Consider the following 26,697-nt stretch of genomic DNA (forward strand, 5'->3'; position numbering starts at 1 on the left):
AATAAGCCAGGATCAACTGGGGCGGGTTCTTCAAGCTCATCCTCTTCTCGACTGGGTCGGGTAGCTCCACCGGTCAGCATTCAATAAGCCAGGATCAACTGGGGCGGGCTCTTCAAGCTCATCCCTCTTCTCGACTGGGTCGGGTAGCCCCGCCGGGTCAGCATTCAATAAGCCAGGATCAACTGGGGCGGGTTCTTCAAGCTCATCCCTCTTCTCGACTGGGTCGGGTAGCTCCACCGGGTCAGCATTCAATAAGCCAGGATCAACTGGGGCGGGCTCTTCAAGCTCATCCCTCTTCTCGACTGGGTCGGGTAGCTCCGGGTCAGCATTCAATAAACCAGCCTTCCCAAGCTTTGGATCAACAGGGTCAAATCCAAACCTTGGCTCAAGTGGGATAGGCGCAAATAAGCCAGCACTGAATGGGAAAGGCTCATCAGCCAGTGGGTCATCCTCTGGGCCAACTGGATCGACGAATAAGAGTGGGTCAAGCAGCTCCCCATTTTCTTGGTTTAACTCAGGTCTAAGTAAGACAGGAAGTGGAACAGGGAAAGGAACATCAAGTGGGACTAGTAATGGTGGAACTGGATCTTCATTTGGTGCAGGAAAGACGAGTGGATTCGGAGGTGGCCCAGGTAAGAATATATAAATGCCGTAGGTGCAGTTGTTTGTCTGTATATTATTCCCATTCTGGGACGTTTTTTTAAGTAAAGGTATGGTTCACCCAGATTATTAAAGATTATTAAAGTGTTGAAAAATTGGAATTAAAAGATTCAGCAGAAATAGTCTTTCCTGGATTGTTGACAGGGAGGTCTGTGGATTATCCAGAGTAACAGGGGAACAAACTACTGTTTAATTTTTAAAATGTCATTTTCAATGCTTCGGGCAGCACTAATGAAATTCCATTCATCCCCATTCTCAGGGATAAGGGATATCTAACATAATAACTATCTGCATGGAAAGATAGATAGATAATTTGGGTGAACTGACCCTTTAAAATTTTGCAAGTAATGCAAGATACATGCATAAACTAGGACAGTACATACTGCATGTATTACACATAACCGTCCGTTTGTATTAAAAGTATGTATTTGATTCCAAACTCCATTATAATAATTCCACAACTTAATCAAACTTGGAATGAATGATTGATGCTTGTAGCCTTTGTAGAACCTCAGAAGAAATGCTAACTGTTAGCAGTTCTTTAGTATTGTAAAGCATAAAAGCAGCTTGATCGATTACTTCATGGCTAAGTAATGACAAATCACTGTTTCCTCATGTTTAACCAACAGTCAGCGTTACTCAGCACCTTCAAGATCTGCAGCGCATCATCAACCCCCCTGGCCCAGAGTGAGTATTAAGTATCTTTAGCTTTAGTTTGAGTTGAGTTTGAATGTAAAAGTGTCGCTGCTGTTTGTGTTGCAGTCTGAACAGTGTGTGCACAGACCAACACATTAGTCCGTCTCTCAATACTTTGACTTCCCCACCCTGTCTGTGGCACTCAGCCCCAAACCTGCTGGTTCTTACTGGAGATGTAAATATATAGTTTCATTTTTTTTAAATGCTAAATGAATTTCTAAAAGAGCTGGGCACTGTAGTTCGTAGCAAATGTTACTCAAACAGAAGTAAATATAGTGAATTTGTTGGGGTCTATTTTCAGCCACGGATTTAAAAAAAACATTTGACTCAAAATAAACTACAGTGCCCATGTTCATCCCAGTGAAGGAACATGTCATATGCCAGTGCAACAGTGTGGCTCGTTGATATGTTTTTGCACAAACATAGAGCTATATGGCACAAAGAAATAAACAAAATCAGACTTTAACTGATCAATTCATTGTTGGTTTTGGTTTATTTCATGGGATTTGTTGACAGTAAGACAAATACAGAATTCTTTTTAACAATAAGCTGTGATATTTTTATGTTTTGTTTTTATGTTTTTTATGTAGTATTTTTCTCTCTCTCATTCTTTCTTTCTTGTTTGCTTTTTTCTTTTTCCAGGGAGAAACAAGATCTCGCCAGAATGTTGGGTTAGACCATCTTGACTTAAGAGATTTATCTAGATGCATCTATTACCCACAGCTAAATGCAAGCTTCTCATATTGAGTTCATATATTATTTATCAATATATTATACACTGTTTGTGACAGTTTATAATTCAATATGCATTTAGAAAAGTAATTTGAATAACGTTTGCACTTTTTTATGTACAATGTGAAGTTTGTGTGTTAATGATTTGTATCTACTCAGTATGCAGCTTAGCATGAATAAGCAAATGTAGTATTTTTACACTGTAAACACAGAAAAATAAAAGCTTTGTTTAAACATAAGCACATCAACTGTTCCTGCCTCTTCTTTGTAAATAAAGCTATTTAAGATATTACCCTATGCAGACCTGGAAATAGCTGTTTGTCCCTGTGTGCGTCACCTATTGTGTGGCTAATTGTCTACAAATGTCTCCCCAACCCCTCCTGTGATGTTTCAGGCAAAGTTTACAGGCAACGCGATTTAATCCCTCCAACATGTTTATGTCTACCTGTCAGCTGGCAGAGGCAGATGGGAGGAACCTTTGGAAACACTCTTGTATACAAGCTGTTGTTTAAAACAATGTGCTGCCACTTAACTATAGAGAACAAGGACATCCATAGCCTAAATAAAATCCTAATACATCTTTTATAAAGAACACATGAGGGGTGGGGGGAATGGAGCTTGTCTTGGTATGTTATGAGTGTTCTGACCTTTCCCAAAATAAGTCTAAACACAGCAAAATCAGCCAGATTTTATCTTTAATCTTTGGTGATTGGTTGATTTACAAAACAAAGAGCCAGAAATTAATATAAACAAAATAGAAATGGTATATAATCGTATGTTTTATTTGTGAGATATGAATGGCACTTTCCTTACTTCTCTGTAATAGAGTTTTAAATTATATTATTGACATGGATCATAGAATTAGTTCAGTGCAAATTTACTTTCATTTGGACCAGTACAACATTACCAAGGAGCCAAAATGGAGCGGGGAAACAAACCGTCACGAGAACAGACCGACATCCTGTTCGTTGCACTGTGAAAGGATGGGAACGTACTGTTAATTCAAGAACCAAAAGTGCATTGTGTTGGCGCCAATTAATAAATACTTAGACTTGACCAAAGGCAGAGTTCTTTCCAGTCTAAAGGATTTCCTTTGTTTAACATCAAGTGTTTGTACACATTTGGGATGTGCAGATTACTGCAGGAGCAGTTGTGAGGATATTAAAGGTCAACTGGTTGGATGCTTCTGGGAGTCCCTTTATTAGACTGACTGAGACGCAGGATGTGTTAAAACTACTTCACTGGAAAATCATCATGATAATGCTGGTCTGCGCAAACATGTTTCCTGTCATTCCTCATGTCATTTCTTTATTCCATGTGCACAAATAACACAATTGACCATTGTTTCAACTGTCATGGTGAGGACAATAATTATTAGTAAAGAATTATTTCATTTGTACTTACAATTTATTTTCCCTATACGCAGCAGAACAAACTACAACCAGAACATATACAGCTAACCCACATACCTGACTTCAACAGGGTTTGAACAGCAACAATAATTTACAGATTAAGGGCAGATTAATTTACACACTTTCCCACCTTACATTTTACCAGTTGGTTTGAGGATTCAACAATCCCCTGCAGTTTATTGTATCATTATTTTTAACAGAAAAATAACAATAAAACTATAATTATGTCAATATTACATGTAACTTTAAGTGTAGCTCAGTTGAAAATTGTTTTTACTGCAGGTACCTGTAATACAAGACGAAACAAATCACAGAAAAGGTTCAGCAAAACAAAAGACAAAATTGAAAAATATATATGAAATTACAACAATAATACCAACCTAAAAATTAGTGTAAATAAGACATTTTTAATAAGTGCTAAGAATGGTAATGGTTTTGAAGCAGTTGGTTGTATCCAATCTTAAAATGTGAAGGTTATAATCCTATTACAAAGTGGATCTCATTCCAAAGTTTTGTGTAACTGTAATTATTTTAAACTCGTACTGGGTTAAGGACTTTATACTGTATGAGATGACTCTAGTAAAACGTTACACAGTGTGCACAATACAGATTAGACAGTGAAGGAGGGAGGCACTTGTTTTGAAGCTGACAGTTGAACACAACAGTTAAATTATTTGTGTGATTATTAAAAAGTACTAGGTGTTCTATATCAGCTTGTGATCATGCAACACAAAGGTCCAAAGAGGAGATTTGACGTGAATCTCATCACAACTGGCTTGTAAAATTGTTGACAGGATCATTTAGTGCTGTCATTGACAATAACTTCGCAACACTGCTAAAAATGTTGGTGTGTAATTTGAGATAAACTTGTCAACTTTGGATAAAAAAGTCAAAATTTTCTCCGTACGTTCTCTCATAATTCAGAAAAAGTAATTCAACCAACACTGGGCACTATCTGATATATCTTTAAGGTGTGAACAATGATTTGGTAGTCTATCCATACTTGTCCTTATTTTTCAAGTAGGTCGTTATTTAGGCCACATGTGCCGCTGGGATCAGGATCATCCAGTACATAGTCAGTTGAGGCTAAATGACATTTCCAAAGATTATTAAAGTCATTGATGGCTGTTCATTGGGGATCTTAACCCTGAGCAATGTGGACCTCACCGAGACCACTGATGAAGAGTTGGGGCCATTGTGTCGCAGCCTGCCCGGCCACCTCCTGATGCAGGAAAGGGACCGGGTGCTTATGATTACAACCTCCTTCCTCACCTGGGGTTGCAGGACTGTGACCTCTTTTGTCTGTGGCTGCTAATGTTCCCTCTTTACTGTGACTTCTAATTGCATTTCCTATCTGCCTGGCCTCCCTCAGTCCCATGGCTGCCTGGGCTGCTAAAGACATCAGGGGGCAAAAGCCTTTCTCTTATGCAGATACTATAGTGTTGAGGGGGAGTGAGGTAAACACTGGAAACAGCTGGGAGGGAAAATGTGCCCCAGCACCGATGTCCTTTTGTGTTGAAGTACTTCAGTGCAACCCTGGCTTTCACCTTGACCTCTTTCTGCGAAAGAGTTCTGGAGAGGAAAACATGGCTCAGTTTAATTGCTTTAAGAGGATGGGTTTGACTTCATGTAACCTGTGTTTTAACAGCTAGACCTAATGTAGCCTCAGTTCTATGGACAATCCTGCAGTCCTAAAGTTGTGCATGTGATGACAACATGACAAAATAGTCAGATGCAACTTTTCTTAGGCTTACTGCAGCACCCCAAACAGCCCAGCAACTCACAGATGGGGCGCTTCTACGCCTTGGATCGGCATGAAACTCTCCCAGTTAAATAATCGTTTCAAAATATTAACAACTGTGTTTGAAAATAGCTGGGCTCTTGAGAAAAGTAGAAGGTTGAAGCTTTTGTACCTAGACGCCCAAGGTGCATTGGGAATAGAGAATGGAGAAAAACACCCCAGGAACGAGCGGCCCCTCCCACCTCGCAACATTTTTCTTTTATGTTCCAGAGCTGTCGGGGATTGCAAGCATTTTGTTGCATGTGTAGAATAGCTTCAGCCAAACTGAACAATTCCATTTAATTTAATTAATTTAATAAACTAAAAAAGTTAATTAAAAAACCTGAATCAAAACTGTCGAATATGTCACATATATGAACAAGACTAGTCTAGTGTCTACAGCCATGCTAGCGGCTCCGTGACGCTGTATTGAGGTACAGCGGTACTTTGAGCTGAATGCTAACATGCTCACAATAACAATGCTAACATGCTGATGTTTAGCAGGTATCTGTTTAACATATTCACCATCTTAGTTTAGCATTTTAGCATGCTACCATTTGCTAGTTAGCATTAAACAGAGTACAGCTGGGGCTGATGGGAATGTCATTGCTTTAGATTTGGTCATAAATCAACGTATTGGGTAAATTATCATTTTGACCTGATGATGGCACTGGATTGAAAAGTCAGGGGATCAAATAAAATAAATATAAATCACTATATATATACTGAAAAAACAAACAATTTTGGTGGTGAAGAATAATATTAAAATATTGTATTATGTTGTTATCCCCTGGTCTCTATGTGTACCTACTGTATGTAAACAAGAGGCTTTACTGAGGAACAAATTCATTTTTCCTCAAGTGTCATTTGTTGTAAACATTGTGGATGTCATGAGCTGAGCTGCTGTAAGCCCAGACCTGCTGCAACATTGTCCTCTTTATCCATGTCATTGATTATCCATCACATAGTGAGAGCCTTACTGCTGCTACACCACAGGCAGGGCTATAAAGAAGATTAACAATCCTCTAGTCTGCTAAGAAAGAGTAACAGAGCTAAAGCCACTGCAGTTATTTGGTTTCAATCCCTCACACCAATTCAGAGAATATGAGTCATTGCACAAAGTGTGTACACACACGAGTTAACAGCCACTAAACTCATAAGGTCAAGTTTAGCTGATGGGACAAACCTGGCTCAGCAGGAGGATGTCCACTCTCTGACCCTGTCATACTCTGTAATAATAAATGTTTGCTCATAATGAATAAATAATATACTTTTGCGTGAGACCAAAAATTGTTCTGTTTCTTGGCAGTTCTCTCTTTATTTTGAGTAAAACAGAAAGTGAAATCAAGAGACATGAGTTCTGTGGAACATCCCAAGCTCATTTCAAAAGTGATGATTTCTTAAATTTGTAAGGGTGCATTTAGAAGGTCATCTGACTCCAGCAGTTTCCGGTATAAACTATAAAAACAACAAGTTTTGACAGAGGCATTTCACGGTCACATGATTTGTTTCTGTTATCTGCCCTTAATACAGAATATGTGAAATAACCATCTGACTATTTTTGCATTTGTTTGTCTCAATAATCTTTGAGAAGCTAGAACATTGAAACCTTTCTGTGCCTTACCACTTCCAGAGGACTCCCTTTTTCCTGATAAAGGATTGTTTTGTGGAGTTTTTCTTTATTTGAATCAAGTTGTAAAGATTGTAAAGAGACAAATCTGTGATTTTCAGCCAAATGCATAAAATTGACTTGCCTTGAAACTGAGCATCTTGGGCAGGAGGGGAATACATCTGAAAAACTCAACAGCAATGTCTAGAGATGTGTAGATGGATAAACAGCACTACAGGTAAGAAGAAAAATATGTATTTTTGATTTTGGGGTGAACTGTCCCTTTAAGGTCCACATCTGGCTTTGGAAAATTACAGAACAGAAAGACCTAAAATGGAGTTTAAATTTCAGTGTGAGGGTTGTAATAAAGTAGTTTAACATTTGAATTATGTGGCAGCAGCCTGACCCTTCCCTGATCGCTTCATTAAACTGTCTACTTCCTCCATCTAGTGTCCATAGCAGTGTATTGCCATACTGGAATTGGAGGGAAATTCATGTGAATGTGTAGTTTATTTTCCCTCTGGTTCAACTTCTTTTTACAGGTCTAAAGGGTGTGGCATTTTACAAAGCATGAAGTTAACATCACCCTAAATATTTTATAGACAGGCTGAATTTATTGGATAAACATATGAGGTGTTGCTGCAAAAAATATCAGAATTCAGTCACAGTGATGTACTCTTCTGTCTATCTTCACTGCTCACTATGCTTGAAGCAGTGAAACGCAGACATAAAACACCCCTCTTCCAACAGACAGAGCTGGGGGAGAATTTGTCCATGTGTTGACATGACAGTGAGAGCCTGTGACAGGCTGACAGATGAGCCTTTGGGTGATGGCCCCAGCAGAAGGTGTGAATGAATAATTGATCCCAAGAAATCAAATGAATGTCTCGTTGAACCTGTTGGGCAAAACATTTCCACACAAGAGTTTTTATTCATGTTGTTGGTGGAAAATGAGACGTGCACATTTAAATACGGTACCATATGGTATTATAATCACGCTCATTAAACTCTCCAAGCTGTTTTCCTTTCAAAGTGTTTTTAAGAAGCAGTTGTAGAAAAGGGCTGGCTGACAAAGCAGGGCTTGTTGACAGAGTAATTCATTTAGGCATCAGTTAACATATTTACAGAAATCTTTGTTGTGTGTTCGAAGTAAAACAAAGTGAACAGTTCATTGGAGCAATGGCTCTACCCCTCAGGGTGTATAAGAAATGAAAAATATGGGTATTACAAGTATTATTCTGTGAATTCTGTCAGTCTGTGGGAGTTACAAGCCAGGCTGGATTACCAACCAGGCAAAGCAGGAAACTGATGTGTGGCCCGAGACCGCCAGAACCCCAAAAAGCCCATGCTCACAAGGTGTCAGCTGGTTTTGGTCATTTAATTTGTTGCACATTTGTTAGAGAATTCGCACCACTGATTTATATCATCAACAGTTTTTACTTAAATGAATGGTTTGACATTTTAGGAATTATGCATATTCACTTTTTTTGCCAAGAGTTAGATGAGGAGATTGTACCACTCTATGTTAAATATTAAGCTACAGCCAGTGGCTGGTTAGCTTAGCTTAGCAAATGGAAACAGAGGGAAACAGCTAGCCTGGCTGTGTTGCCACCACCTCTAAAGCTTGCTTGAAACATTATATCTTATTTGTTTAATCGGTACACAAACAACACAAACTTGTGGTTTTAAGGGGGGTTGTGTGATGAACAAATCTGTAGCGGGCACAGTGACGTAAGTGTAGTAGTGTAATAATCATATCATTGAACACAGTATGAGTTACACCTACCTTGGTATAACCATAACGGCATCAGGGAGTTTCAACATGGCGGTGAATGCACTAAAAGAAAAAGCTTGAAGAGCTCTAAATGCAATTAAGAGAAAATGTTATAATTTTCAAATTCCAATTAAAATTTGGCTTAAAATATTTGATAGTGTCATCCAGTCCATTGTCATCATAGCTTTACCCGTTGGGACAAACATCCAACAGAATCTTTACACGTACACAGAAAAACACCAACAAATGCATGTAGAACAGAATTAGGCAGATACCCACTGACTCAAAACATTTTTATCACCTTAAATCCAGCCCCCGAGACACCCTCCGTTCCAAAGCCCTCCAAAACCAAGAGCTGGGCCCAGGAAAGAGTCTCCTATGTCAGTTGATGCTGAGACTAACTGCCCCTTCTCAGTCTCACAACAGCACAGCTTTCCAAACACCAATCAGAGGAAACCAAATTATAACACAATGTAAAGAAACCTATTTGGAAAATTGGAAAGAAGCCAAAGTAGATCAGACAGTTATCTGGCTCTAAAAAGAGATGATGAATTGGCAGAATATCTCTCAGCTGTCAGAGACAGAAAGCAGAGACAGATCCTAACCAAGTACAGGCTCAGTGACCACAAACTGACAATCGAAAACAGAAGACACAAAGAAAACAAGGCAACCAAAAGAAAACAGAATATGTGGTCACTGTTCGACAGGTGATGTTGAGACAGAGATGCACTTCCTCCTACAATGTAAAACATTCAGTAAAATAAGGAACGTTTACTTTAACAAGTTCAACTCTAAATGAGCTCTCAGAATTAAAAATCCTCCCAGGTGAAGGAGACAGGACAGATCTTGCTGCTCAGTATGTATCAACATGCCACAACCTGAGGGACAGTGAATTTAGTTTTCAATTTTTGTATTTGTATTTTAACTGCAAGACTGTAGTTTATTATTATTATTGTTATTATTATCCTATCTTACGTATCTGTATATATTTTAATATCACAATTCTTCTGTTTATGTATGTTTTTATTTTACACATGCTTTGGCAATGTTAACATTAGTTCCCCATGCCAATAAATCCCAGTTAAATTGACTTGAATTGCTGGAGCTTGCTGGTTGCCTGGCATCCTCGCGTTTCAACTACTGTTGTGTCAAACTATTGTTGTTTAGCCTATTTTTAGTAACTCTCAGAGAGAAAGCAAACGGTGGCCTAACAACACATTTTTGCCATGGGCTCCCTTCCAGGGTAATCTGGCCCTGCTACGTTGGACGTTATTTCTTATGAAAAGCAATATACGAACCATTCTAAAATATGCATTGAATATCCATTTTAGTGGCTTACACGTACAGGCCCTGTCGTGTCGATTTCATACAAGACCATTTCGAATACCCTACTGTCAAACTACCAGCACATTTTTCGACAAACAGAAAATATCTAAATATGTGAAAAGTCATTGTGGGACATGTAGTCTACAGTAGTGGCAGATTGATCCTGATCAATATAATCGAAGACATGGGCGACTCAACCACCTGCAGCTCTGCATACGCAGCTAGGACACATACATTAGGCTATGTCATTGTTTATAGACCTGCAGCTTGCGTGGTGTTTCCCCAGACTCTGTCGTCACCAGCCAGTCACGACTACCGCGCGTAACGTGTAGATGCCATGATCATGTTCCTCCTCCTCCTGCTCCTCCTCCTGCTCACCTATCAGATACATTAGGGTTTTCCCTTTACATGCAACGACCATGCAATAAAAACAGAGTCCGGTCATCACCACCTGGAGTAGCTGTGCACACCACCATGCAAGCGGGGGGCACCGGAGCAGCTGATACCGACGCTACTGTAAACAGTAGCAGCAGTAGCAGCAGCACCGCAGACGTCGACGAGAGCGACGGGGCAGTGGAGAGGATGGAGAGGACGGTGCCAAGCGAGCAGCAGGACAGGACCAGCAACCACCAGCAGAAGCAAACGCCGTCCGGAGTGCTCGGTGAGTGCCACAGAAAAACGAATCAAATGTACTGTGTGTCCTGCGTGCGTACAGTGGAGATCAGAGGAAGCTGGGAATTTGTGTTTATTTGCAAAAAAAAAAAAAAAAATGAATTAAAAGGATGGAGATTAGGCTTCTGTGCTTGGGCAATATGGTGCAGTCACTGATGCTTCATAGACTTCGTCTCACTGAATGACTCACAGGAGACCGAAGGGGTCAATCGTCTGTTATTAGGTTTTGATTTCGGTGCGTCTTTCTTTTTCCCGCTACATAGTGCGCATTCCGATTCACACAGGCCCGGCAAGAGTCAGGCGTTTAGTGGTCCACAGGTGCATGCAGGAGTCATATGCAGCGGAGGTGCATGTCCCGACGGGCTGTGCTACACTATACTTCGAAGAGAGTACAGTTTGTGTGGCAGGCTCCGATGTCAGCTGTGTCCGTTTTGTCTCAGGTGTTGAAGATTTGAGGATTGTACAGGAGAAATATTTCAGTGGTGAGTAAGCAAATGACTGGTGTTATGGTTATTTCTGGAACTGCATGATGAGGATCATTAAGCAGCACTGAAATGTCCCTCCAGGATCTCTGGGCCCCCTGAATTGTTGAGTTTTATGCCCATTCAGCATCTCTGGCAAAGAGGAGAGACTCAGGCTAAGGTCTGGTCATCTGGATATGACCATATATATATATATATATATATATATATATATATATATATATATATATATATATATATATATATATATAAGTTAACCAATGTTAACCTATTGGAGAAAATCTCAACCACATATGGATCAGGACAGGTGATATAGGCTTCCAAAATATAAAAATGAACTTTAAACATTCAAATGCTGATATAGCCTTTAAATTGAAACTATTTTAGATATTCTTAGAATGGACCGTCATTTATCTGCAAAGGTAAGTTGTTCTGCACTACTGTGGCAGGTGCCAGCAGCGACTCTGGCAGTGATCATTTGCCATCTAAGGACATTATTAGAGAAGTGTGCAATTTCACAGCCTGAAGTAATCTTGGAAGATTAGACTTCCATGCACTCTTCTACATCTGTTTCAACAATATTAGTGTGATTATGTCACAGATGCACTTTGCATGATGTTTGTCCTGTTATTAAAGTATGACCAGTTAAAGATGGTTGGCTTTTGGTTGATTGGTTGGTTGAACCTCTGGGTAGATGTCATTGGTTGTTGTAGCACTTGTCAGTTTATATAAAGTTATGATCTGAGTTAAATTAGGTCAGCAAGAGATTCGTAATGTCTGTAATTCGATAATTTTAATTTATTACCAAGCTTAACTGAGTGATATTGAAATACATACATTTAACTGTCTTGTGGCCTTAATGAGCAATGATATCAGTGACAACCAGAGAGACAATCACTCTTAAGTATTCAGAAACATGCAGTACATGCAAGACAAAGAAAAAAAGCATCCAGTGTCAGTGACTTGGCTTGCATCATTATGTCACACACGCACTTTAATCAGCAGAACTGCTCTGTGATTTATACATCTCATCATATCTCTAAAAGCATCTCCTCGATCATCAGTGCTGCTCTACTGCACAATAACACGGGAACATGATCCTGTTGTATTGTTTTCTGAAATGTTTTATAGATACAGTATATTAAGTGTTTCTTACAGTCACTGAATTGGCATGTTGGTCTAAAACATCATACTATAAAAGAGAGATGACAGCAGCACTGATGGCTCTCAATAAGAGGGATAAGATGTGCAAAAAGTAGGTGATGTGATAAATCAGTTACGCTGCAGAATGTGAAATGTTGATCACAGAAACGTCCTGAGGGAGTGTCACAGTGCGATTTGGTGAACAATAAAGAGATTGGTCAGTCACCGTTGGGCTATTGTGCCTGTGTGAGACAGAGAGTGTGACTTGAGAGTGTTACTTTAGAGCGAGAACCAACGTGTGAAACAAGAAGAAGAAGCAGAAATGATGGCCTCAGAGCTTACACAGCATTGTGATAAAGTACAAGTGGGATAACACTGCTGCTGCTAACACTGGTCTGTTGCTTTGCCTACATTTAATGGTTTTAGAGACAGACTTGAAAAGCTAGTTTGTTAGTGGCTATTTACACACCACCCAGTTTACAGATAATCTATTTGTTCACAGCTCATAGCATTTGCTCAAAGTCATGTGACCAATGCAGCTTCACACTGTCTGAACAATTATTTTGGACATTTCTATCATTTTGTCTTTTCCCAAAGTCTCCATGACAGATCAAAAAATGGGAAAGGACAGAAAACAAGGTGAAGAAATAACGTCAGTGATGAGTGGCAGAGCGATACTAATGACTAACTTGTCATCTGGGTCCTTGATCACCCTGATGAGAAAATATCACCGTCTGCCTGCCCCCCTTTCTCTCACACACACTCTGTCTAGCCCTCTTTCTCACTCATTTACTAACTGTATAAACCCTGATTTGACTCACTCTCACCTTCTCGCCTTGCTGCCCCTTTTCCCTTTTAGATAAATTGTTTGGGAAGCGCCTTCTGCAGGCCAGACATTACATTATGTCTCGGAAGTCCTGGCTGAAGATGGTGCCCACCGAAAACTGTGATATCCTGATGACATTCCCAGGTACGGTAAACTCCAGCCTGTCCTCCCTGTCCGTCCTGTGATTAATCCCTCACTGCAGAGGGAACAGTGCATCCTCATTAAATATCTTTGGTGGTCAGCCAGCCAGTCAGGACTTAAAATGGTCTCTGGGGACAGTTAGATCTCATCTATTTACTGTACCTGTATCTACAGACAAGCCCTCTCTGCAGTATTTTTAAGGAAGCTTCAGTTGTGGGTATAAAAATGTCAATTGGAAGCATTTCATCAAACTAACTTTGCAGTTTGACTCAGGTGGATAAAATTCATACACACATACGATGAACAAAACACATCCTGTATATTATGTTGCATGCAAACACAACACTTCAATGGGCTTCATCCTCAGGGGGTGACAGATACTATGTTTGGCATATATTATTATGATTTTTGAGACATTCCTCTTGTTATAGAGATGCACATTTTACAAAATAGTTTAATGTTATATGTAATGTCACACATTTGGTGTTAACTGAAACAAAGGGATAATTGATCATTCCGATTAATTGCAGTAAAAATGCAGGTAGGGTAGTGCAAGCGTCAATATGGAGCCTTCAAGAACGGATTTTCTCCAACATTCAAATGCAAAACCAAACCAAAATAGCTACCGCAATGTGAGCGCGAAGAACAGCTCTTGATTAGATGGCTGTTAAATTAACATGAAAAGGTAAACAACCAAATCTCAAAAATTTAATTTCTCTTTCTTGTGGCTATTCTGAAAACAAATCGCTAAGGATTTTTGCTTAGTGCCGTTTTAAACCAGTACACATGCAGCCTAAACGACATAGTATATCATACCAACTGACACTTCAACTATTTACAATGCACGCACTTAAACTTAAACTTAATCTTCGACGCTTCAGCTTCAACTAAAATTTCAAGTGCTTTCATCGTTTAGAGTTCAAGGGCTTTCATCTCTTCCACTTCAACTGATGGTTTAGCTGCTTTTATCTCTTACACTACAACTGACAGTTCAACTACTTTCAGTGCTTACATACAAACTGACAATTCAAATGCTTACACGCCTTTACTAAAATTACATGCAAACAATTAACATCTTTCTGACCTTTTAACTTGTTTACAGTGTTTGCAACTGCAATTTTCAGTGTAAGCGAGCATACTGAAATGTAGCCTTTTGTAGTTGTCTATTACTGTAAAACACTATACATGTAGCCTAAATGACAGTATGTGTTTATAATTATGAAAATTAGTTACAAAACTGAAACTGAACCACATGCAATGTACAGTATATCAACAATCGTAGGCTGAGCATAATATCGGAAAAAAGAAATGCTGTAAGATCACATTGTAAAGGAAATAAAATGAAAATGTCACATTTTTAGTCAGGCCTGGAACTGTAATATTTTTACCTGCCTGCAAGGTCAAATACGGTGGTGCTGCCAGAATCTGACTAATCTCACAGTGTTTAATACCTCTATCTCGTGGACAAAAGTGGGGCAACGTTAAATAACCCCAAATGAAATAGTTTTACTGTAATTGGTAATCGATGCAAATGTGAATGATTAATAGTCGATCATAAAGTATGACCTATGTATGTAATGTAAATTATTCCAGAATTTAGAGTCTTTGTGCATGCTGGATGGATCCAAAGTCTCAGTAATTTCCAATTTAATATTCATTGTTTTCAGTTTTTGTTATAAAATGGTCTCATTAGTGTAATGATACAAAAGGCGCACAAAATAGCTTAATTGAGACACAATATGCTGCATACAGTTGGCTGAAACTGCTGGAATCAGATTGGAATCAGACTGGGTTATAGCCCATCATCTCAACCTATGGTTTGTGATATATGTAGACATGGATTTAACTAGAGTGACGTTTTACTGTCCCCACCACAACACTGCCTCTCGTCCCCTCTGTCAGGATGGTGAAGGATGGATTTGGTCCAGCCTCTTTATGCAGCAGCAAACTCCTCATTTCCTCCCTTTAGTAAACATGCCTGCAAAGGTGTGAGGAATTAAAGTGAATGTAGACAAATAAACTGTTGTTTCAAAATGTGTATTTTGATGCACAGATTCACTGTTAATGAAAATTCTGTTGTCAGGCTCAAAATGAAACCATTATTTCTCCCTCCAGATACAATAGATGACCACACTCTGCTGTGGCTCCTGAATCAAATTCGTGTTGGAATCCCACAAGTCAGCATTCAGGTTCGACAGCATAAACACACCCAGACACACGCCTTCTTCATCACGACAACATTTGAGAAGTAAGACTCCGAAACTCACACTCTGACTGTGTGTGCATTTATGTGTGGGCTGCTTCTGTCTACTTTCTAATATTGGTTAATAAGTTCATTTCAAAGTTAAGCAAATTTGCATGTGTGTGTTTGTATGTATGAATATCTGCATGTGTATGAACATTTTTGCACCACAGCAGATAAAGGCAATACAGAGAGTGAGTACATTTGTTTTTTGTTTTTTATTTTTTGTTATGGATGTCTAATTTTGAGCCTATTAAAAAGTTTGGCAAGTTAAAGGAATAGTTCAACATTTGGGGAGATACGCTTATCTTCTTTCTTGCCAGGAGTTAGATGAGAAAACTGATACCACTCTCATGTCTGTGATTTAACCATGAAGTTAGAACCAGGAATCTGGCTTGGCTTAGCTTCCAGTCTTTATGCTAAGCTAAGCTATAGCTTAGCATAAAGACTGGAAGCCGGGGGGAAAAGCTAGCCTGCCTCTGTTCAAATATAAAAAACCCATCTACCAGCACCTCTAAAGCTCACTAATTGAATCTCGTTTGTTTAATTCATACAAAAACCAAAGTGTAAAAACGACATGTTGTGGTCTTACGGGTTTGTGTGTGTGTTACAGTTATAGTTGTGTGTGTGTTGCAGTTTGTTGTGTGCTTACCCTCAATGCACTTAATCTATCAAACATCTGCGGTCCAGCCTCCACACAGTGTTTGTGCTCCATCAAGTTTAATCCTGCTGTTCATTTACTCCCTCTCCTCACCCTCAGCTTACTGCGGGGAGCAGAGCAGATGGGCATGCACAAGGCCGTCAAACCGCAGTTTGGCGGCGGGATGCGGCGCTTTTCCTGTGAGGAAGACAACATCTATGAGAACATAGAGAGCGAGCTCTGCTTTTTTACCTCACAGGTTAGAGGTCAAAACTATGGGCCATGTGAGCCATATGTCAAGGTTGTTGTTAATGATATGCATATTGTTACTTGCTACTTACTAGGTGTGTTCTTTTAGTCTTTTGCAGTTATATTTCAGGAATTAAAATGATATGTCTAACTATTATGAATTATTTTTGTTTTTCTCCCCGTAACTGTGATGGTTTTCAGGAGCGTCAGAGCATTATAAAGTATTGGCTGGACAATCTGCGAGCCAAACAGGGGGAGGTGCTTCACAACATTCACTTCCTGGAGGGACAGCCAATCAGTATGCTCTCATTTATTATGATTGAACTTTTTTTGAATGATGTTCCACATATCTTTTTTTTCTTTTCCGCATCTAAATAGCTAGTACTTTGTGCAGTGGATTTTATATGCAAAGTTACATTTGAATCATTTGGAATAACAGTAAACATTACATTTTGCTAATGCTTTTATCCAGAATAGATCAGTGTCATTGTTTGCTTTAGATACCATGTGTAAGTTTCATGATGTCTCCTCTTTAGTTCCAGAGCTGGTAGCTCGGGGTGTGATCCTTCAAATGTTTCCTCTCCATGAGCAGAGGATCCTCAACCAGCTGATGACATCTTGGGTCCAGGCTGTGTGTGAAAGGCAGCCCCTGGGTAGGAAATAGCTACAATTTATTTTGAAGAAAATTTGGCAGGACAGTAAACAGCAGGCCTGACTGTTAATACCAAGTCACATTCATTTATACTATAAAATGGTATGAGCTTGTTGTTAATGTAATTGTTTGAGACATGATGATTCTTCTTCTCAAAGTCTCAATATTAGCTGTTTACAACTCTGCTTTGTAGATGATATCTGTGACTACTTTGGAGTGAAGATCGGCATGTATTTTGCCTGGCTGGGTTTCTACACTAACTCCATGCTTTACCCTGCTGTCATCGGCTTTTTGCTCTGGATACTCGCAGAGGCTGACCAGGTACTTGAAACCTATTCTATAATACAAGATCTATCTTTTCAGACACTTGGAATATTACTGAACATCACCCTTTAAGTGTCACAATAAATGTGTACTGCTGATTTGTAATCTTTTTTCTTTCATCGACATATTTTTATTTTTAGGCCAGAAATGTCAGGCCCTGGCCCTTACTGAGATTTTGATGTCCATTTTGCTGTCTGTCCTCATACATTTTATATTATTTCCTTTGTATGTTTTGTAAAGATAAGACGAGAAGTTTACAACAAGTTGAAGCAGCACACAGTGCCTACACAAAATAAATTCATTAATGGCAACTGAAAACTGCATGTTATACTGTAGTATCTTTTGATTCTCTCATGCTCGCTCACAGACCAGTCAGGATATCTGCTGTGTAGTTTTTGCCCTCTTCAATGTTGTGTGGGCGACGTTGTTTCTGGAGCGCTGGAAAAGGCGAGAGGCGGAGCTTGCCTACAGGTGGGGCACCCTGGACACCCCCGCCGAGTCCTTGGAGGAGCCCAGGCCACAGTTCAGGGTGAGGATTGTTACTGAAGTTTGAGCATGCACGGATGAAAAAGTAGTGTTGTTTTGTTGTGGGTGTACAAAAGGTTTTATTCACTTCTTGCAGCATTTGCTCAGATAAATTCTGTTCAGTAAATTCTGTTATTTCAATGCACCAGTTCCACAATCCTCAGGTAAAGTTGTAATGTCAGTCTGGCTGAGTGGTTTATCAGCGAGCGCTTGCACAACTTTGTGGGATTTGCACACAATACCAGGAAATGTGATCATTATGTTTGCAAAAGGAATGTGTCTTCAGACGCCACGTGCGCTCAGAGAAGGGGGTGGGGCAGCCTCCTCCCACCCCCACCCACCCCATCTCCTGTTGTGTGGAATGAATTGAAGTTTTGGGGGAGGGGATGTGGGTAACCCATTTGAAAAGGCATGGGAAATTGCTGAAGCAGGCCCGGCTAGCTCAGTCGGTAGAGCATGAGACTCTTAATCTCAGGGTCGTGGGTTCGAGCCCCACGTTGGGCGATAATGTTTTTGGGGAGGCACTTCTGGCAATCTTTTGTACATAACATTTTGAATTCATGGCAGTTCATAATAAAAAGTTGTAAAAACAGCAAAAAATGTCACCTCAAATTATAAATTGGTATTCTGGCATTTGTAATGTCTGATGTTTTCCACAATAACCTGTCAAACAACAGCAAAGACAGGAAATGCAATCAAGCAAGTAAGCAGTAACTATGGAGCACATCTTGCACAAACATTTCCGATCCATTTTCTAGTTAAGATGATTGCAATCATGAAAGAAAAAGTCTATAATACTCTCTCTGGCTGTTTTCTCTTTCTCTGCTGTCTCTGCAGGGAGTGAAGCGCTGCAGTCCCATAACGGGCTGTGAGGAGTTCTACTACCCGACCTGGAAGAGAGCTGTGTTTAGATGGCTGGTCAGCCTGCCCATCTGCCTCCTCTGTCTCTGTTTTGTCTTCCTCGCTATGCTCCTCTGCCTGGAACTGCAGGTTTAAACAGATAACACAGCATGCAAGTCCAACGAAAAGAAATGAAGCTGATATAGTCTGGGGCTGATAAATGGGGAAGATATTGTATAAATGTATTTCTTGTGAAGAGTTTAAACCCTACCCTTACAAATGCCATTAATAACACAGATAGAGCAAATAGTTTATTTCATGATCCATAACTACAGTTTAGTCTGAAAATGTGTGAATTATATCCTTTTTACAAACCAGGGCAAATTCAAATATGCCTCTTGCCAGTTCATATTCATTTAATAGCCTTTTAAAAATAGCTGTGGGATTTGAGAGAGTAGGTATGAATGAATAGGACTTATTAAATATTTATCATGCTTCTAATGCACCTTGCAGGAAGTGGTGATGGAGATTCAGGAGCTACCTGGTATCACAAGATTCATTCCTAAGATACTTCTGGCCCTTACTGTTACTGTATGTGATGAAGTGTATAAGAAGATTGCCTACTGGCTTAATGACATGGGTAAGAGACACAACATGAACTCTCTGGGCACAATAGTACATTATTATCTCTGCAACATTTAATAGATGAATTACTTAGAAGAAATTCAATTAAAATGGTCTGGAATGTATTTGCCCATGATTGTAATTTAGGGTAGGCACCCTCTTAGTATGCATGAGTAAATTTTTATGCTACGTGAGTACTGATGTAGAAAGCTTTAAGCTATGAGGTTCCTGTCCTTTGCATTCTCTTTAAGAGATCTATGACGCAGTTTAAGGTAAAAACCTTTTTACTGTCATTCAGCTGCATTTTGATAAATGCTTCTCTTCTTCATTCAGAGAACTACAGACTTCAGAGTGCTTATGAGAATAATCTCATCATCAAGATGGTTTTTGTAAGTTACGCTTCCTTTTCTGTTTGGGGTAGAATAGAGACAATACATCTTAATTGACTGAGGGTTTGACTTCCTGTAATGTTTCCTTCCTATGGTTGTTTTACAGTTTGAATTCATCAATTCTTACCTTAGCCTTTTCTACATCGGATTCTACCTCAAGGACATGGAGCGACTTAAGGAGGTAACAACAACTGTTGGCAATATCACAAACCAAGAGACAAAAGTGACAATATGTAGCTACTGGGGCCACTGGGGCCACTGGGGCCCCCACCCCACCCCCACCCCCCTTAGTTACAGTTGCTATTTCTCGCCTGTCAAGCTTTCCATTCTCAGATGGCACATATGCAGTTTACAATGACAATGGTGATAATTTACCTCTCGAAATTCTTAGTAATTTAGAAACAATAAATCCTTCATTTCAGACAGAGGTAGACAAAAGAAGGCTTTTCATTTCGAGTCGGCAACCATCAATTTCAGAGTTGGTTAAAAACGCTGTCTCCGGTTTCCAGTTCACTTGTTTCAAAACAATAATCTTGTAAAAGGGGTTTTAAATACGCAGCACTTGATAACTACATACATGATATTGTGCTCAAAGACAGAGTCTAAAGTTGATGAACCATGTAGAAGACATGACAATAAAGAAATAGCATTGATCTTGTATTGCAGTGTAGAGCTAGTTTGTCCCAGTATTAAGTATGATAAGGAAAAATGTAAGATCATAACGTTATTTCACTCTAACATAACCCTGTTTGGCTGCTTAGCTTATGTACTTGTTTGGAAATTTCAAACATTATTTCACTTTTAATGATACAAGAGAAAGGACTTTTTAGATGAGGAGTAACCGAGGGCTCATCCCTATGTTCCCAGGGTCCTATGTCAAAGAGCTACAAGTAAGGGCTATCTTCGCAGATCAAATTGCAAAAGAACAAAGGAAATGGACATTTCAAATGCAGTTTGAATGGTAAAAATCCATTCAGCCACTGTGGGCAATGTCTAAAGTCAAGAAAACTGTCTTGCAAATTTGAGGGCGTAAGTTTTGAAGAGAATCAGTAGGCTATAACAGAATCAGAATCAGAAATACTTTATTGATCCCCGAGGGGAAACTCTTTTGTTACAGCTGCTCACTGTCACGTCAATGCACACTTGAGAATAGAAGGAATAGAAGTACTAAGCAAATCAAAATATAATACACTATATATAATACACTATAATACAGGCAAGATAAATTAAGTACAAAGTGGATATAAGTATAAAATTAAAATAAGTGTAAAGTACAAAGTGGATTTACCGGTTGATGATAAGTATGTACGGTATAATAATACAATGTAATAATGTAAGTAATAAGAAATAGTGCATGTACTGTCAAGTGTAGCTTATTAAAATGATTATGAGACGGTGGATATTGCACAGCAGAGTATTAAACAGACAATATTGCACAATTATTGTATTACAGTGACGTTAATGATCCAAAGTCAGTTTAGTGACTTAGGGTCATATAGACTGACACTTAGAGGAGGAGTTAAAGAGTTTGATGGCCACCTCAACTGAAGGTACTCCTTTGTTTGACCAGCACGTCATGGAGTGGGTGGGAGACACTGTCCAAGCCCCAGCATCCACCCCACAGCAGATCATGAGTCAGTGGATAGCACTGCATACAGGATAGCACTGGCCACCACAGACTCATAAAACATCCTCAGCATTGTCCGGCAGATGTTGAAGGACCTCAGCCTCCTCAGGAAATAGAGGCGGCTCTGGCCCTTCCTGTAAAGAGCTTGATTGTTCTTAGCCCAGTCCAGTTTATTGTCCATATGTAGTCCAAGGTACTTGTAGTCCTTTAAGCTGTAGGTGGATGATTTCAACATATTAACCCAGGGAAACATACACTGAATATTTCCCAGGGAAAAACATTGCTGAGAACATAAAACCCTTTGAAAGGTCTCTTTAATGTGTCATATTAAGAGGGTATTGGGCTGAGGAGCATAGAACCTTGGGACCATAGATACACTCCAGTAACCAATGTGTTCAGCAAGCGTCACGCTATCTTGGGTAACATTGGCTGGAGTTGTCCAATAAAGAGCAGAACAGAGCTGCTAACAATACCCTAAACTCTGATAGCATCCAGAACCAGTTACACAATCATGAAATGCTACACTGTACATAATGCTAACCCTAACCTGTAACCCCAAGCTAATGCAGTTACATTGGGTAGTAAGCTAGTTAGCCAGCTAACAGCAGCTTATGTTAGAGAAGATAAACACAGTCTTTAATCCATTCTTTGCACTTTTGCCCTTGTGTTTTTGGTTTTGGAAAGGCTAAAAAAAAACCTCACCTCTAAACTCTTTAAATGCAGATTATCGCTCTTAGCGCCATGCACACTACATCAACGTGCCTAGTTACGGTTGCTAAAGTTATGATAGGACGGTTACTACCATAAGCTAATGGTCATACCAGACCAAGTAAGGCTTTAGCAGCAAAACCCCTGAGTGTTTTGAATTGAGCATTTGTGGGTTTTACTGCTTATGAATTCAACTTTTCATTTGTAAGAGGAAGAATGTTATTTCTTTTTCTATTTTCTTTCTTTTTAAAGTTACATAGTCTAGCGTTATTGTCACGTGGCGTGTCAGATGCTGTATATGTCCTGGGATCATGTCAGGCAGTGAACTGCATTTGTACCTTCAGTCAGACTGAATAGCTACGTCATCTGTGCTTGCTAAACACTTGAAAGTTTGCATGTTTTTTCCTTTTTTGCACTTACATTCAGCACAGTAACAGATGTCCTACTCCTCACAGATGCTAGCCACTCTGCTGATCTTCCGCCAGTTCCTACAGAACATCAAAGAGGTCCTCCAGCCTTATCTCTATGAGCAAAACAAGCTGGGTGTCTTCACCCCCAAGGTGCTGTGGGAGCTACTCCAAGCCATCATGCTCAAGTATGGCCGCCTGGCTCTGGGAAAGGCCCAAGCCTCAATGACAGCCTATTCCTTCCTTGGTCCCAGAGGGATCCCTGTCAGTCACACTGCTAATGGTAACCCAGAGACAAGGAGAAGAGGGGATCTGAAAGCCGGATTCAGGCTGACAGAGGAAGAGTGGGACATGAATGACAGCAATCTGAAGCAACGTAAGGTCAGCTTCACCGAGAAGGTCGACTACAAGGATGTCACGACAGAAACACAGACGGTGTATGACAGCTTCCGTGAGGACAGTCCAACCATGGTAGAGGAAGGGATGGATCCGTCCAGTATTTTTGACAGTTGTGATGAGGACAGTGATTGTGAATCGTTGGCTCAAGTATGTGATCTGTTTGTTATTATGACTTATCATCCTATTTCCTTTAGCTCTTTTAGCTTTGTGGTTTTGGCTAGTTTCTCTACTCTGACTAAAATTGTCCTACAATTTCCACTTACTTAAAGAAACAGAAATTTCTCATTATGTTTGGATAATTTCAGCTCTTTCCAATACAGTTCAACTTGTTTCATGTAGTTTTATGAATTAAGTCATATAATGTCGGTGGAGATTGGTCTCATTCATCCAGGTAGTACACTGACAGATCAAAATTAAACTGTCCACTCCAAAGCTGTAGAATTTAAGATGTCTTAGTAGTCACCGGAGGTAGTATTGTAGTCTAATGTTTACCTTAGCAGGAGACCAAGGAGAATGCCACTGTGTCCTCTCCAAAGGAATCTGACTCTCTCTGTCAGAGAAGAAAGAACGTAGGGGAGGGAAAAGAGAATAAGAAGTCATGGATTGATCCACCAGAAGAACCCAAAACTGTCACTCTGGCCCAGGCTGAGATTGAGAGCTGTATGCAGACGTACGAGGTGGGACTCTTGATATGGGGCAAAGAAATGCTCATTTTACTTTTTAGAAACTATCTTGCGTCATACAAAATCGTCTACATCCAATTTCACAACATGAAAATTCTAATATTGTTTCATGGGAATTTACCCCAACAGGACACGCTTCAGGACTACCAGGAAATGTTCATTCAGTTTGGCTACGTGGTGCTCTTCTCCTCTGCGTTTCCCCTTGCGGCCATGTGCGCTCTTATCAACAACATCATCGAGATCCGCAGCGACGCCCTGAAGCTCTGCACCGGCCTGCAGAGACCCTTTGGACAGAGGGTGGAGAACATAGGACAATGGCAGGTCAGTGTGTTTTGTTTTGGAAAATGTCAGAAAAGCCTTCCAGGCTACATCGTACATAGTGGGGGAATCTGATTAGATCAGCCTGTACATTTCTCTCTCTCTCTCTTTCTCTCAACATCAGACTGCAATGGAGGCCATGGGCTTGATAGCCATTATAGTTAACTGTTACCTGATTGGTCAGTGTGGGCAGCTCCAGCGTCTGTTCCCCTGGTTGAGTCCTGAGATGACCATCATCTCCATCGTCTTACTGGAGGTATGCCCTGTTCTGTGTACGGTAAATGCAGGTTTGTCCATAAAGAGTTTTGTAGTTTTAATCCTCAAGAGACACTTTTTTTTTAATATTACAAAAGAAGTACAAATGTGCATGGCCTGCTATTTTTTGTTGTGACTTTGTAAAACCTTCAAAATCTAATTTTTTGATCCAGGTTCATTAATGAACACAAAACCTCACAAGAGTTTTTGGTATGTGTATGAGACGTGCTGTTTGGTCTGTAGAAAAAAAAAAAAGAACAGGAAACAGAATGTGATTGTGCCTTGATGTAACTGTGTGTTGAGCCTGTCCCTTTGTGGTCTCGGTGGTTTACAGCACTTTGCAATCCTCCTAAAGTACATCATCCATGTTGCCATCCCTGATATCCCTGGCTGGGTAGCAGAAGAGATGGCCAAACTAGAGTACCGACGAAGGGAAGCTTTCAAGGTATAGTTGTATTATAGCTTGAAAGACCTTCGGCCATGTTAAGGCTTGCTGCTGGCTGCACTTTATATCACATTTTTATATACGTATCCCTTTGTGCCCCTTGGTCTCTTTGGTGTGCAGCCTTTTCTGACTGTCCATAAGAAATAACTGTATGTGTTTGACTATGTTTGTCTGTGAAGTGTTCACATCAGCGGCATTTGTCTTGGTGTCTTAGATAAGTCTTGTCAAGAGATAGAAAAGCATGACTATTAGCAAAAGTCAGCATATTTAGTCCCCAACAGCTTGTTTGTGTGAACTAACTGCAGGATAGGATGACAACTCAGTTACTCTCAGTCAACACTCTGATCTGAAGAAAGTTTCTTCTGCTAGTACTGTGTGCTGTTTTCACTGCTACTCTTCCTTATCCAGTTTTCTCCTCTCTTTCTGTTTCTGTTTTTTGCTATCTTTCTTTTTCTTCCTGTGACTCTCTCTCCTCTTCTGTGTCTTAATTTTAACACGCCTCCCCACTTAGAAGCATGAGCAGCAGGCCCAGCAGCACTTCCAACAGCAGCTCAGACGCCGACGTGAAGAGGGGGAGCTTCAGCGTCAGGCTGAGCTGCAGGCCGAGGCCCGCCAGGAGAGCGACTACCACAAGGCAGACACCCAGCACCAGCACCACCATGACAAAGCACCGGGCGGCAAGCCTGGGGACAAGCCTAAGAGACCCAGCTCTCTTCTGGGAAACAACAATGTGATGAAGCTAAAGCAGATCATCCCTCTCCAGGGGAAGTTTTCCTCCGGCACCTCACGCTCACCAGCCCAGTCCCCAACGGGAGGTGAGGCAAAGCTCCCGGGATTTCTGAAGTTCTTGAAGTCACCTGAGGTGAAGAAAGAGCCAGCAGTGGCAGCTGGAGCAACTCCAGGGTCAACGGTGACTTCCTCAGTTCCCTCCAGTGGCCAGGAGAGGTCACAGTCCCCCAACAGGACATTCAGTCCTGGGAAGCTGTTCAGTTTCAGCAAATCGGAGGGGACTGTGGTGTGTGTGAATGGGACACAACCAGCGACCCAGCCTGCTAACGCTCAGCCCAACAGGGCTGACTTAAACACCTCCCTGGAGGAATTACCCTCTAATGAGTCAGATAAAGCAGAATCAAGACAGTTGACTGATTCAGAAAACTCTGGTTCAAAGAGTTAATAAATGTTCAACCATACCAATGTAATATTATGAATGGAGAGCAATGTAGAAATGTTCAGGCAACATTCAGAGACAGCGACACACTTGTACTGTAGGAGAACACATTAGTCACAAGGACCACATGTAAGGTCAGCGAGTGTTAGACTTTCAGTCTTGAGGCAACTTACTTCGCACAAAGTATTATTCTGTATCTATTAACACTTGATCTAGCTTCCATGTAAAATATGTACAGTAAGTGTAACTCCCTGAATGAGGCTTGAGTAACCTTTACTTAAGGTTAAAATACTGCATGACTGCCTGGTTTTCAACAGCACCAGAACAGATTACGTTGATGTGAGGGATCTATTTTCAAAAACCAAGACCTGATCATCAATGTGCCCTTTTGTCAAAGGACATAAACAGCAGCTTCTCATTCCAGGTTTGTTTCTCATTTTCTCATTCTGATGCCTGTATTGAATGCATGTTGCATCATGTGCATGCATTACATGTCCATCATTGTCTTTTCAGTTGTGAAGCACTTTCAAAGCCATTGTATTCTTCTGCAATAGGTCAGATTATATTCACTGTGACCATAAAAAAAATCTATTTTTCTTAACTTTGATTTTCTATGAATTATTTTACTACATAAATTAGTGAATGTACTTCTATAATGCAAATAAATCTCACTTGAATAAACATCCATCAAGAGAAAGCATTGGCTGATTTTGTTAACAGTAAATAAATGTAACTGGATGGTAGACCATGTTGCTGGGTTGGTTCGTTTCATGGAAATAGGACATGTATGTAAACTCAATTTTTAAAGGAAAATTATAAGACTTAAATTCAGAACAGAACATTCACACTCTTGTATAATCACACACCTATGAAGGATATCTCTGCCCGAAGATAATTTCCAATTAAATTTCATACCATTGCCCAATACACAACAACAGTATTTGCACAA

The 26,697-nt window shown here is 40.1% G+C and overlaps 2 protein-coding genes, 1 long non-coding RNA gene and 1 other non-coding gene across 8 annotated transcripts in view; 3 read left to right on the forward strand and 1 right to left on the reverse strand.

Moving 5' to 3' along the window:
• The window catches only part of plvapa (plasmalemma vesicle associated protein a), a 6,423-nt gene extending 4,096 nt beyond the window's left edge, over positions 1–2,327 (forward strand). The window contains exons 5-7 of the mRNA XM_044219190.1: positions 65–632; positions 1,290–1,347; positions 1,999–2,327. Of these exons, the coding sequence (XP_044075125.1) occupies positions 65–632; positions 1,290–1,347; positions 1,999–2,032 (660 nt within the window). The 3' untranslated portion in view covers positions 2,033–2,327. The remainder of the gene's footprint in view (positions 1–64; positions 633–1,289; positions 1,348–1,998) is intronic.
• Positions 2,328–9,706: 7,379 nt separating this feature from the next.
• ano8a (anoctamin 8a) lies at positions 9,707–26,496 on the forward strand. 5 transcript variants are annotated; one of them, XM_044220269.1, is made up of 18 exons: positions 9,708–10,650; positions 13,146–13,256; positions 15,369–15,501; positions 16,256–16,394; positions 16,586–16,682; positions 16,921–17,037; positions 17,230–17,357; positions 17,728–17,889; positions 18,723–18,875; positions 19,239–19,365; positions 19,683–19,738; positions 19,845–19,919; positions 22,529–23,026; positions 23,377–23,556; positions 23,692–23,883; positions 24,005–24,136; positions 24,470–24,580; positions 25,095–26,496. In XM_044220269.1, the coding sequence occupies exons 1-18, from the start codon at positions 10,398–10,400 to the stop codon at positions 25,752–25,754; spliced, it is 3,324 nt and encodes a 1,107-aa protein (XP_044076204.1). In that variant the 5' UTR covers positions 9,708–10,397; the 3' UTR covers positions 25,755–26,496. The 5 variants fall into 5 exon arrangements, with proteins under 5 accessions (XP_044076206.1, XP_044076204.1, XP_044076202.1 ...); XM_044220267.1 differs by having other exon boundaries at positions 9,711–10,650; positions 25,092–26,496; XM_044220268.1 differs by having other exon boundaries at positions 9,711–10,650; positions 23,380–23,556; positions 25,092–26,496.
• On the forward strand, positions 18,317–18,389 carry trnak-cuu. Its single transcript has one exon. It is a non-coding gene; the product is annotated as a tRNA-Lys (tRNA).
• LOC122887255 lies at positions 23,154–24,191 on the reverse strand. Its single transcript, XR_006380500.1, has 3 exons — positions 24,053–24,191; positions 23,684–23,846; positions 23,154–23,429 (listed from the first exon to the last, which is right to left on the reverse strand). It is a non-coding gene; the product is annotated as an uncharacterized LOC122887255 (long non-coding RNA).
• Positions 26,497–26,697: the final 201 nt, after the last annotated feature.

The sequence above is a fragment of the Siniperca chuatsi genome, linkage group LG13, assembly GCF_020085105.1.
Source record: "Siniperca chuatsi isolate FFG_IHB_CAS linkage group LG13, ASM2008510v1, whole genome shotgun sequence".
NCBI lineage: Eukaryota > Metazoa > Chordata > Actinopteri > Centrarchiformes > Sinipercidae > Siniperca > Siniperca chuatsi.